General features: G+C 50.5%; 1 protein-coding gene across 16 annotated transcripts in view; it reads right to left on the reverse strand.

The window, feature by feature from the left end:
* Nucleotides 1-1,225: 1,225 nt before the first annotated feature.
* MYT1L (myelin transcription factor 1 like) overlaps nt 1,226-12,183 on the reverse strand; it is a 548,393-nt gene continuing 537,435 nt past the window's right edge. For 10 of the 16 annotated variants that reach the window (XM_039461349.2, XM_074393446.1, XM_074393437.1 and 7 more), the window contains 3 exons: nt 10,092-10,201; nt 4,448-4,591; nt 1,226-4,135 (listed from right to left, as the gene is read on the reverse strand). In XM_039461349.2, the coding sequence (XP_039317283.1) occupies nt 3,995-4,135; nt 4,448-4,591; nt 10,092-10,201 (395 nt within the window). In that variant the 3' untranslated portion in view covers nt 1,226-3,994. The remainder of the gene's footprint in view (nt 4,136-4,447; nt 4,592-10,091; nt 10,202-12,183) is intronic. The other 6 variants (XM_039461322.2, XM_039461339.2, XM_074393478.1 and 3 more) reach the window with 3 other exon arrangements.

Below are 12,183 nucleotides of genomic sequence, written 5' to 3' on the forward strand. Positions count from 1 at the left end.
ATAGCTTTTAATAATCCTGACAGACAGGCCTGAGTCACCACGTCAGCAACTTGCCTTGTTCCTAAAGACACCTTTGAGAGAGCTCCTTTCACCCGGCGGGCTAAAGACAGAGACGCAGGGATCCCAGGCGCGAGGCCCCTCTTCTGTCAGCTCTGAGGACTCCGTGGAATCTGGAGGGGGAGTCACTGCAATCACCAGCGCTTCCAGGAAGCAGTGCTGCAGCAAATGAGCGGTCAGAACATACCAGTTTGTAGGAAGTGCTCAGGGGACCTTGAATCTTGAAGCGGTTACAGGCTCCACTGGGAATAAATTATGAATTTTCACAGGTTATCAGAGTCTCTTCCTCAAATTTTATATTTGAAGTGATTGTGTCTATGATAGGAGGGTATTTTTGGAATTTTAAACAGTGACATTTACTGATACAGTTGACGTGAAAGTGGGTAATTCATTGTTAGATTATATTTGAAGGATAACTTAAGTTTTACGGGTGACTTGCTGCTGGGGTCCTTACCAATAGCATGGAAGTCACAAAGCATCATTTTTCAACACCCAGGTAACCAACAATGGGCCGTCTGTCCTTCTGCCCCGGACGTGAAGCTGGAGAAGGACACTTCTCTTAGTTAACCCAAATCAGTCAGGAGGTGGCAGTCACACACGCCAGTTTGGGACATTTTGTAAAACAACGGCCCTGGACAGTTGAAAACTGTCTGTGTTCTGGGAGACAGGTCAAGAAACTGCTCAGTAATAAGGAGGTGACCGGGACAGGGACAGGGACAGGGATGGAGCAACTGGGAGCAGTGCGGCTCCTCGATTGGATTCCAGGAGAAGAAAGACTCTACAAAGGACATGACTCCCCACCACGCTGGGTGTGCTGAGATGTCGCCACATGCACAGTGGCGATGCCCCAGGTGTGGCGGCTGCACCTGCTGGCTGAGAACTCCCTGCCAGAGGAGTCTGTGCCAGGAGGCGCCGTGTCCTCCTCTCAGAAGACCTGGCCCAGTGAGGTGCAGGAGCGATAGCGAACGGGAAAAGGCAGGCCCGCTGGGGGTGCCGAGACACTCACATAGTTTTTGAGAAGTCACTGACTCCTGTATGCCTCAGAGTTGAGAACCAAACTGGTAAAAATGCTAAAAGCCACTAAGTTGGAGTGAAGGCTCGAGAGCATCCCGAGGGCCCAGACACTGTTTCCCAGACGAGTGATGACGCAGACCCGGGCTAGAGATCCTTCGTGCTACAAATGTGGCAACACCTTTTTTATTTAGAGTAAGATGTGTTAACATCCAGCATGACAAAATTTGTACAAAGTTCACAATTTAAAAATGAAGTATCACAGCAACTTGTGATTCCACACATTTATAGCAAAATTAAAGTGTCAACAAACCCATGCCGTGTAGTACAAAAATAAATCAAACTTCAGTTCCACAGAGAGCACAATAAATAGTTTATACAAAATTCTGTCTTAATAAATGATTACTTAAATTAACTTAGAAATGAATATGAACAATAAGTTATAATAAACTCTGATGACTCACAATAATTCCATATGAAAGGTCAGCATTCTAATATGTGACACTTTTGTGATCCCTATATAATAGTCACAGATAACTTTTGATTTGATATTATGTACCAACGTTACATGAGCAGCAGGTTTGTGCTTAAAATCCCTTTCCATTGTACATAGGTGATAACAATAAGAATCCAAAACTGATACTATCTAGTACTCTACTAAAAGCATTACTATATTGGCAAAGAGGCTGCAGACACGACGCGGCGGGGAAATGCATGTGCTGTTATGAACGGTGGCGGCCCTACGGGCGGCTGCGGCCCTGGGCCGCGCGGACGGCCTCAGGTGGCTGCGAGCACCTTGCTTCGGCTCTCCAAACGCATTCTGGGCATGGCAGCTGCAACCAAGGGCACAACAGAAAGGGGGCGCTGTACACAGCAGGTTCCGCGGAGCCCCGAAGTAATTACATCATCTTTTTCCCAGCTCGTGATTAAAGTCCTTGTGGAAAACTGTAAGCTTTTGTACAGTGAACAGTATAAAGTGCTGCTGGGATATACATATATTTATACATATATATATATACCGAGGTTGAGTATTGTATCAGAATATTTGTCGTGAGATCCCTGTAGTCTCCCTTCGCAACGTTACGGATGGGCCGTGAGGGCCCCTCGAGAATCCATCCAGGTTCGGTGTCACAAGGCTACTGACGCGAGGAATTGCACACCTCCGTACGGATATATAGGACAAGGTAAGTGCAAATAGTCGACTGGCACATTGTGGGGACAATGACCCTGTAAGTCCTGTTCTGCTAAAAATATTTTTTTTTTATTTTTACAAAACCCATCTTTTTTTTTTAATTTCATAACAAAAATTTAAAGTACGTCTGTACTTCCTGCATAACATCAAGACATGGAAGGAAGAGGTGCTATTAAATGGAAATCAAGTCAACATCAGAAAACACAACACGTCGTCAAAGGACTACTCAGAAGGGGGACGCAGCGCTCAAAAGTGGTCTTATGCATACATATAGTGCAGTCATTTGGAGTAAAACAATCAAATCTGAAAGGTATAAACAAGTCTAAGATGGTCTAGTTTAAAGCAAAAAAGTGCTGAAGTATATTTAGTTACTTTTAAAATCTGATTGCATTCATTCTTAGAATAGTCACAAGAAATCAAACGACAAGGCTCTGCAAATGCTCTATGGTCAACTGGTCTCCAACCAAGTGTCGAACAGAAACGTCGTGGCGAGAGTCCTCTGAACAGGACCAAACGCTGACTCAGAGTCAAAGTCGGCGGGGGCAGCAGGAGAGGGACTTTACTGGCCGCCTCCCCACCAGATCCAGCAGAAAACTCGGTCCAGCAACTAGAAGACTCACAAATCATTTGCCTTTATCCCTCAAGTGTAAAATAAGAAGACTTGTAACAATCATAGTAATAATCATAATCTTTTAAAGTGAAAAGGGGAAATAAATGCTCTTAAATTATCTTTAGCTTAAATTGAAAACACGCAAACTCTGTTGATAAACTACATTGCAGTGACAGACAGTTCAGAGGGGCACGGAACTCTAGGGGAGATACGGGAAGGTTGTTCCAAAGTTTATTGAAAACGGAAAAGGAAATCTTCATGTTGTCCACCTCTGATAAGATCCTGTCTTAACTGGAGTTTCCACAGTCACACCATGTAATGCTTAGGAGTTAATTTAAAAGTGCTGTGTAAGCTGCCTTGCATCTTCTGCCAAGTTTCCATGGCTTGATGTTGTCTTACAATAAATTACTTATTTCATTTCTTACAGTTAATCCATATGCCATTTCCTTGGAATGCAAAAAAACTCATTTATTGCCCCCACCATACACCATCCTCCTAAAACAAACAAACAAAAAAGTCACATAATATTTCCAAGCATTGTTCAAAAATAAAGCATTTTTGCAACCAATTCTTGCTATGAAACAATATGCACACAAAATGTATTTCTTAAATTCCGTAAAGTCCTCCGACATGAGGCAAAATGATGATGTCTAAAAAGTGGCTGCTGGCCACATGATCATTCAAAGCTGTGTGTGTGTGTGTGTGTGTGTGTGTGTGAGTGTGTGCGAGTGTGTGTGTGTGTGTGAGTGTGTGTGTGTGTCCATTTCAGTCCAAAATACTAAAACATGTATCACTAAAGCATTAAAAAGAATTTACACTCTATTTATTTTGATCAGCTTACCTCTTCAGAAATAGATATACCCCCAAATGTGCATACATCAGCAGCTATAAACATTACATGGCAGAACACTGTCAGCTTACATGGGAACGTACAAAATGTGGGTGTATTCAAAAACTATTCTGCAGGTACTATTTTTAAAGCAAGACATAAAATCATTATGAAGTCTTGTAAGCATAACACTGTTTCAAACAGAAATCAATATAGAACACTTTCTGGTAAGTTACAGCAGCAAAAAACAAGAGGCATCCTTTTTAAGCAAGAGTTTCATCACTACAGCAGCTGTTCAGACCTGAATTCCTCTCACAGCCTGCTTTATATTTTCCAGTAGGGCTTTATTTTCTGGACTCTGATAACGATCTTGATTTGTATACATTTCCGTCAAAGTAGTCACGTAAGCATCAAAATTTTGTTCATTGATTGGATCCTACGAGATATTAAATAGTAGTTCATATACAACTTTTATTTTCTTAATAGTAAATTTACAAAAGCATAAAATAGTATCATAGCATCGTGCCCCTGGTTTTATACTATTTCAAAGGCCGGCTCAGAGCACACTTAAGTTTATGGGATCAGCCCCGCCAACGTTTCTGGCCGTTAACAGTATGGTTTCGGGGTGGTAACCGCAAATGTTTGCCAAAGGTTGAAGAACCGTGAAAATAATAATAAAAAAGGCATCTAGTTTAGGCTGTGCACGTGGAGGGCTCCACAGTGCTGCCTTGCAAGCTCAGTCACTTACCATGTGCGGCAGCTGGATGTTGGCCAGGCTGTGGATCAGGGACTGGCTCAGGTTCGCCAGCTCGTGGAGGAGAGACTCGTTCTGCTGCTCAATCACCTTGTTCTCCTCTTCGATGGTCTTCAGGTTGCTCTCCATCGTGGTAATCTGAAACGCACAAGTGCGTGTGACATGTAACACCAGGCGGCCCCAGGAGCCCACGGTCACCGCCGGGGCCGCCATCCACTGCGCGTGAAGGAGGAGCCTCTCGTGAAAAGAGAAAGGCTCCGGCCGTGAGAGCCTGTGGTTGAAGGGCCTGCCTCCTATGCTTTGGATTCATAGCACTTGACAGCTGGGGAGCGGAGACTGCTCCCTCTCGCGATCCTGTCCCCTCAGCTGGCCCCGATGGGACTGCAGTGTTGAGTCCCATCGGGCCAGCTGAGGGGACGTGATGCGAGTCCTTGTCCTTTCTAGCCCGAATCAAATGCGCCACAGCCACACCCTCCAATGTTCACTTCCTTGTGGGGGTGTCAGTATCTCTTCAGATGGCACCAGGCAGGCCCTGTGCCCACAGGGGTGCTCTTCCTGCATTTCTATAAGGATAAAGCCCCACCATGGACCCTTCCTCACACATTCCAGAGATAATTTAATTTAACTCAAGGGGTTTGAGTTCGGGGCCTCTGCCTATAACCATACAGGACCAGCGTCACACGCAGCAGGCAGGGAGCTGCCCTGTCTATGGGGGTGTCTGCCTTGGGCACCCAGGGGGCCTCTGCCGTGCGTGCTCTGGGGCCTCTCCCTGGAAGACCAACCCGACCCACAGAGTCCAGTGCTGGCTTCCTGACCTGCCCTCTACCCCCCAACTCAGTCCTGCCTCCTCCCATGTTCTGGACATCCCTTGACTGTATTGGTTCAAATCCCGGGTTCTCTCAGCCACCAGCTTCAGGCCCAGACTCTCTGTTAGAAAACTGGAGCCCCTCCGAGACGCCCTCCAGGATGAAGTGGGGAGGGTGGGCCTTCTCCTTAATCGAAGCCCCCCTCCCCATTCCTGTAGGGACAGTGCCCTAGGGAGAGCCCGCCAAAATCACACAGTTTTATTTCCAATGCATGTGCTGGGTGACTTTGTCATTTGTGTTCCTTGGGATTATTTTTCAAATTAATATTCCCTCCCAGCCACCCCTTGCAGGCTCAGGAGTGGACACCTACCCTCCCACGACTCCTGGGTGGGCCCCGAGGGGCAGTGTGCCCAGTGCTTGTCTTCCAGAGCATTCTGTAGCCCTTCCTGGGTAGCCAGGTGCCTGCACTCATGGCTGGTGGCAGCTGTGGCTGGGACCTCACTAGAGGGGACGTCAGTGGGCTTTCTGTGTTGGAATCTAATCCAGAGCAAGGCCCATTGCCCAGGGCTGAGGTTTTAGGGTATACACATGAGGAAGCCTAGCAGCAGGATGGGCACCTTTGTATTTTCCCTGAGCACAGGGTGGCTCCTGTCCTTTGTACTTGGTGGCTTTGCTAGATGGTGGCTCTTTTAGGCCCCTCAGCCCCTCCTGTCTGTGCTCAGGGAACCCTACAGAGGCCTCCCCATCGCTGGCCCTCAGCAGGCCCTTCTGGATGAGCTCAGCCTGGCTTGCCCGTCATTGAGTGTCTCAGGGGTCTGGCTGCCCCTCCCTACTATCCAAGCCAGGCAAACTGTGGACTCTTTTTCTGGAAAATGGGAATAATGCTCCCGGCCCACAACATGAACTCACACTGAGATGTGTGGTGTGTTTGCAGTGAGAAGACATTTGTTATTCCCAGGGCCTCCGACCCCATCTCTGCCCCGGTGGAGCGGAGAAGCAGCCTGTGGGATGCCCAAGGCAGGGGATGCTCCCGTCTTCCGGCTGCAGCAAGATTCGTGGGGACACACGTTAGATCATTCCTCCTTCAACCTGTGTTCTCCGCTGAGAAACCCAGACCCTCCTGCAGAGGCTGGCATGTCTTCCTGTGCTCAGGAATCTCTGTGGGACCCAGGAGTTAGGCTGTCCCCTCCCATCTACCAGGGTCCCGTGCTTATAATGTATGCTTTGCTTTTCTCAGAGGGGAACAAATACCACTGTGTCGACCCGCTCAGCAGTGGAACGGAAATACGTAGCTTGAACGAATGTCCCATGAAAGCCCTGGCTACCAGGGCACCTGTGTCGCACCTCTGTGGCTCTGGAAAGTGATCATCCCCTGAACCAGGCAGCATGGCGAGCCTCGGCCAGGGTCAGAGGGGATGTCTGGAGACCCGAAATCAGAACCAACGGCTATCTGCCAGGTCCCACAGCCTCACCTTCTGCAAGCGCACCCCGTGGCCCCTGGATCTCCTGCACCCCAGCCCACACGTGTGGGGCCCCAGGCTTCTTACACACGGACACACGTTCGCTTGCCTGAGACCTTGCTCCAGGATGGCTAGAGGCTGAGTGTCTCAGGGGTGCGGCTGCCCCTTCCTTACTTGCTAGCCAGGCAAATGCTGGGCTCTTTTTCTGGAAAATGGGAATCCCTCCCAGCCCACTACATGAACTCAGGCCGATGTGCAGCCTGTTTGCAGTGAGAAGACATTTGTTGTTCCTGGGGCCTCTGACCCGCTCTTAGGGGCGCGGAGTAAAGGGAAGGCCTCTCAGCAGCTGTGGAGTTGGCCAGCACGCTGTGGCAGTCGTGAGAGACAGTGCTGCTGAGAAAGGCGAGGCAGGGGTGCCGCCCCGACCCTCTGATGCCGGCCTCTGCACTGCCCCTCCGGCGCCAGCCTATGCCCAGCCCTTCTGATGCCAGTCCTCCTTTGATGCCAGGCTGAGATGGGGCTGAGCAGGCTGGGGAGGGGCACAGAGGCAGGTGTCTTCCTCCAAACCCAGCCTCTAGCAGCCATGGTACGTGGTTCCTCGCACTCGGAAGGCATCCCTGATCACAGGTGCTTCCACGGGGTGGGGCTGCTTCGAGAGTGGGTCTGGGGGCCTGGCTGGCAGCTGGGCCGGTTGCCTCTGCCATCTTGGGTGATGTGCATGGGCACGTCTGAGTCTGTGTTTCTGGGAAATTGGGTCGCTGGTAAAGGGAGGAGCTCCAGGCGAAGGTGGGCTCTGTCTTTGATTGTTTCAGAAGCACAGAAGGTTTTTCAGGCTGCTAGGAAGCAGTGCAGTCTCGGACTTCCCAAGAAGGTTCCCGTGTCAGCAGCAGGCTGATGGCCAGTCTGGGCCCAAACCCGCATTTTTACAGACTCATCAGCACCTTCCGTCCTTCCGGGCCTCACGTCTCTTAGGCCGCATCCGTGACCACACCTGGAGCAGAGAAAGGTCAGCCCTAGCCCGGGGCCTGACACTGAAAGCTAAGACAGCTCAGAACGGCGTTTGCGTTTGAGTTTCTTCGTGGTCAGGAAAGAAGAGAACAGCAGCATGTTGTAACATACAGGAGCCACGTTAAGTTCCGATGGCAGCGCCACGGCCGCCGGGTGAAGCGGGGCCTCAGGCACACGTGTCGGGAGGCTGTCGTGCAGCAACACAGCTGCGGGCTGCAGAAGCCAAAAGTGGGTGCCATCTGGTCCCTTATGGAAAATGTCTGCCAACCCCGGGCGTAGACCAAGCACCTGGATGGCCTGCTGCGTTTAGAAAACATTTCCGGAAGAAGTGTAAAGGGTGGGAATCCTGAGACATCAGCAGTGGGGCGGTGGAAGGGCGCAACCCCAAGGTAAGCGTCCTCGAGTGGGAGGGCCGAGGGAGGAGGCAGGTGCTCCAGGGAGGCTGAGTGGCAGAGAGGCTGAGCCCAGGGACAGGAGCCACCACCCGATGAGGGCTGCAGGCTGTGGGATTAACCAACCTGCCAATCTTAGAAGCAGTCAAGCTGCACGGGGCTGTTCATGCTGGTCTGTCCGGGCCTTGCACCAGGAGCTGGGGTTTCTCATGAACAGCCTGGCTTTCGTACTCAGATGCCCCCGCCCCCACCTCCCTGACAAGTCCCTGTGTGGAGCCTGACCCTGGGCCGCGGGGGAGCAGCCTTCCAGCCTCCAGCCTGCTCCCAGCCACCCTCCTGCTCCTGCCGTTTCCTGTGCTAGGAGCGAGTGCTCCTCTGCACTTGAACCCCCTGCTCTCTCTTTCTCTGTGGCTGGCTGTCTTCTTCTTTTCCAGATTTTGATAACAAGCGACTTCTGGCTGTCCCCTGGGGCAGGGTGCGAGCTTTTCTCGTCTCTGCTGCAGGCTCTGGTGTGAACTGAGTTGAATCGGATGAGACCTGTCCGGGTAATCTTGGAGTCCAGAACCAAGGCTTGGGTGTGCCCGGCCTGGGTGCCTCCACCGCTGAAGCTGAGGCCGCACTGAATCCCTCTGAGGGGGCTGGGGAAGCAACAGAGCCCACAGGCACCTGGGCCAGCTGTTCTGCTGGTTCTGGGCTGCCCCGGGAGGAAGCTTGGGTTAGACTCGGTTGTGACTGGGCGTTGGGACTTCTGATTGCGTCTGCATGAGGCGCAGAGCCTGAGGCAGGCTCCCTCTTTTCAAGCTGCCAAGCGTAATGGTGTCTGGATCTTTCAGCCACAGAGGAATTGTGCCGCTTGCACTAATTGGACCAAATAGTGTTTGAACACATTCCAAATTGGAAAACTCCTCTTCTCAATTAAATAACATTGCGTTTGTCATAATCTGAATTCTTACAACTGAACAGTGGAAAGCCCCTTTCAAAGTTTTAAGAAGAGCACTCCTGGGCTTGAGACACACAGCCTGTTTCGCAGAGAGTGGCAGGGATGGGCTCCCCCATCTGCACAGGTGTGAAGTTTAAAGGCGTGGACGGAGTTTCCTTTTTCCTTCTCTTGGATCTGTTCTTTACTGGATTTAAGTCTGGACCCCTCCCTGTGTGGGACCCTCATCACGGGGCCGCAGGCCTGAGCACTGACGGGGACATCCCTCCCTCCGCTCCCATTCCAGGAAGAACGTCGGGGCGTGGACACACACTTATCAGTCATCTCAAGGCTGGGTCTCGGGACAGGCCTGCGGCCCCGCGTCATCTCTGGTGTGGGCTCCGTGCGCAGCCCTGCAATCCTGGGTCAGTGTGACTTGAACGTGTCATGGGGCACTGGGAGAAGTCTGCCTTTCTCTTGGGTCCGAGTGGACAAGAAAACACGCATCTGTTCTCCAGGGCTTGGATCCAGGCCGCACCTCTAAGCCGAGCCCCCGCGGCCAGTGCTTCACCCGCAGCTGGTGTGAGAGCTGCCATCTATCCCTTGTGGACAGCCACAAGTCACTGGGGCCGCTTCCTCAAACCCCAGGCACCCAGGAGTCCTAAGTGGCAGGCACTGCTTGTTTTAAACTCTGGGAACACAGGAACATAGGCTGTCACTATACATGTAAGACAGAGACTAAATAACACGAGGACCTGAAGTATCTTGGAAGGAAAACCTTCATTGTTTGCAGGAACAGGTGATCCTATGAAAATTCCTATTCACAAATGCACTTTATTAAAAACACAAACACACAGGCAGACTGAAAGCTAGTGGACCATGGCCCCTGTTACAGCGAGCACTGCCACGGAATGACGTCCACGGAAGAGCAAGATCATTAGGTGGAAAAACGAAGGAAATAAAAGAGCCAAGAAGACGCAGCGGCCGCTCTCCCCAAAGCCGATTTCACGCCCTGTAATAGCGCGTGCTAGAGCTAAAATTGAGGGCTTCAAAAACTGTTACCTGAGTTCTGAGTTTAATCATATCAGCTTCCATCTGGGAATTGGATTCATTGAGCTCCTTGATTTCTTCATCTAATTGTTTGATTTCTTCATCGTTTTCTATACCTGTAATAATGAATATTAGTATGTTAAAACTATTATATACAAAAATGTCAGAGTTAAAGTTTTGGGAGTTGTCTTTGTTCCTTTTATATTTGTAATTGAATTTGCTCAGAAAATATACCCTTGAATTAGAAAGAAAAAAATAATCACAACCTCTGTGTCTTTCTGTTCCCTGCCACTGCCCCTTCCCTGCCTAAGGCCCCCACAAAAAGAAACAATCAACTGAGAGACCCGGGCAGGGAGCGTCACACTCCCGGGCCAGTTACCCTGGGTCTCAGGTGTGTCCCTGGGACCGGAGGCAGAAGCCGTGTGGTCCTAGGTGCTGCTTTGCTGAGCCTGGCCCGTCTGTTTTCTCCTGCTTGTATTCTTTCTCTCAAGTGCTCTCTGCATCAGTCATGCTGCAAACACCCCAGGCTTGGAGCCAGGCTCTGCAGGCACCTCTGTGGCTGGGTCATCCCTGCCCTCACTCAGCTTAGGTTCTGGGTAGGAAAATGGACAGCAGACGTGTGACGCAAGTGTGGTCTGGGAACTGCCGAGGCTGACCTCTCCCCATCCGCCAACAGGACGCTGCGGGACGTGGGAGAGAGGGACGTGGGAGCTGGCTGGAGGGAGGTGGCCACGAAAGGTCTCTCGGAATATTTGACATTTAGTGATTAAAAAACATGTATTAATTAACAGAATTCCCAATTTGTAAACTCTGCCAGAATGACGACCTTGGCCAGGTGTGCACCTGACTATCTGAGTGACCCTGGTGCGTGACTGCCGCCCTGCTGAGGTCCATGGGGCCACATGGACCAGTCTTGGCATAGCTGAGCAGAGGGCCCTGGTGCCTGTAGTGACAAAGGGCATTTGGACACCTGTTTCCCTGGCCAGCTGTGTCTGGTTACTGGCAACACTCTTCTGCCAATGCCAAACAGATAAAGATTCCTTTCTATTGTGATCACTCGACCTCACACAATTGGGCATACACAGAAGGAGAGCAGGAGATTTGCGAACCCAATTACCCTAAAACACTCAGGATTTGAGATTGCTGTTCTCATTGGTCATATGGCCCCACAATGGACCTTCACTCAAAACACATGGAAAACACATCCGGCCCCAGCCTCCGAGGAGGCTTCCAGCGAGTAGATGCTGTTTTCAAGCACTGCCGACAGAGGGGCAGAAGGGGTGCGATCAGCCAGAGGCTGAGGCCCAAGAGCACCCCAGAAACCCCACTGACATCGGCGGAACAGAGGCGGAGGCTCCTCTCTACTGAGACGTTGGAAGGATGAGAGTAAAGTGATGGGTTAGTGGGACTGGGCCTTAGGTGCTGCTTTTAGTGAGATGAAAAAAAAATATGTTACAACTTCAAGATAAAAATACCCAAAGCAAAAACAACCCAATTTGTAAAGCAACTAAATCATGAACGGATGTATCATTTGAGAACCCTTCTCCACAAGCTTCTGTGAAATTGCAAGCATCCAAATGCCTTCAGAACACTCGGCGTCAAGGAGGCAGCAGAACACGGGCGAGGTGACTCTGCCTCTGGAGCATCACGCTGGACTCTTCCCAAGCACGTGCCCAGGGCCCCCGTCTCGCAGAGTGCTTTCAACATATATATGCATATTTTACTCTATTCTTCGGCAGGTTAGCCTTCAACATATTTCTATCAAAAACCTTAGGTCAGGATGTTTACTTTCGAGAATTTATGAGAAATGTCAAGCTCAAAGACAAACCAGCGTTTGTTACCTAGTTGATCTGCTAGACCAGGTCAGCTGTTCTGACTGAAGTCAGTGTCATTTTAAATCCAAATAAAAGTCTTGACATGGGTCCCATGACAACCTTTCATCTCTAATTTTGTTCTGGGAGTGATGGGTGGGTGGATATTACTTCCTCAGCTCTGCTCTGTCCTGGGGGACCCCCTTAGGCCCAAGTGGTCACCAATGGCCCCTTGTGGGAGCCTGGGAACTCCTGAGTCCTGGGGCCACCCATTGCAGGTCCGTGCA

Source organism: Saimiri boliviensis, chromosome 1 (genome assembly GCF_048565385.1).
Source record: "Saimiri boliviensis isolate mSaiBol1 chromosome 1, mSaiBol1.pri, whole genome shotgun sequence".
NCBI classification, from domain to species: domain Eukaryota; kingdom Metazoa; phylum Chordata; class Mammalia; order Primates; family Cebidae; genus Saimiri; species Saimiri boliviensis.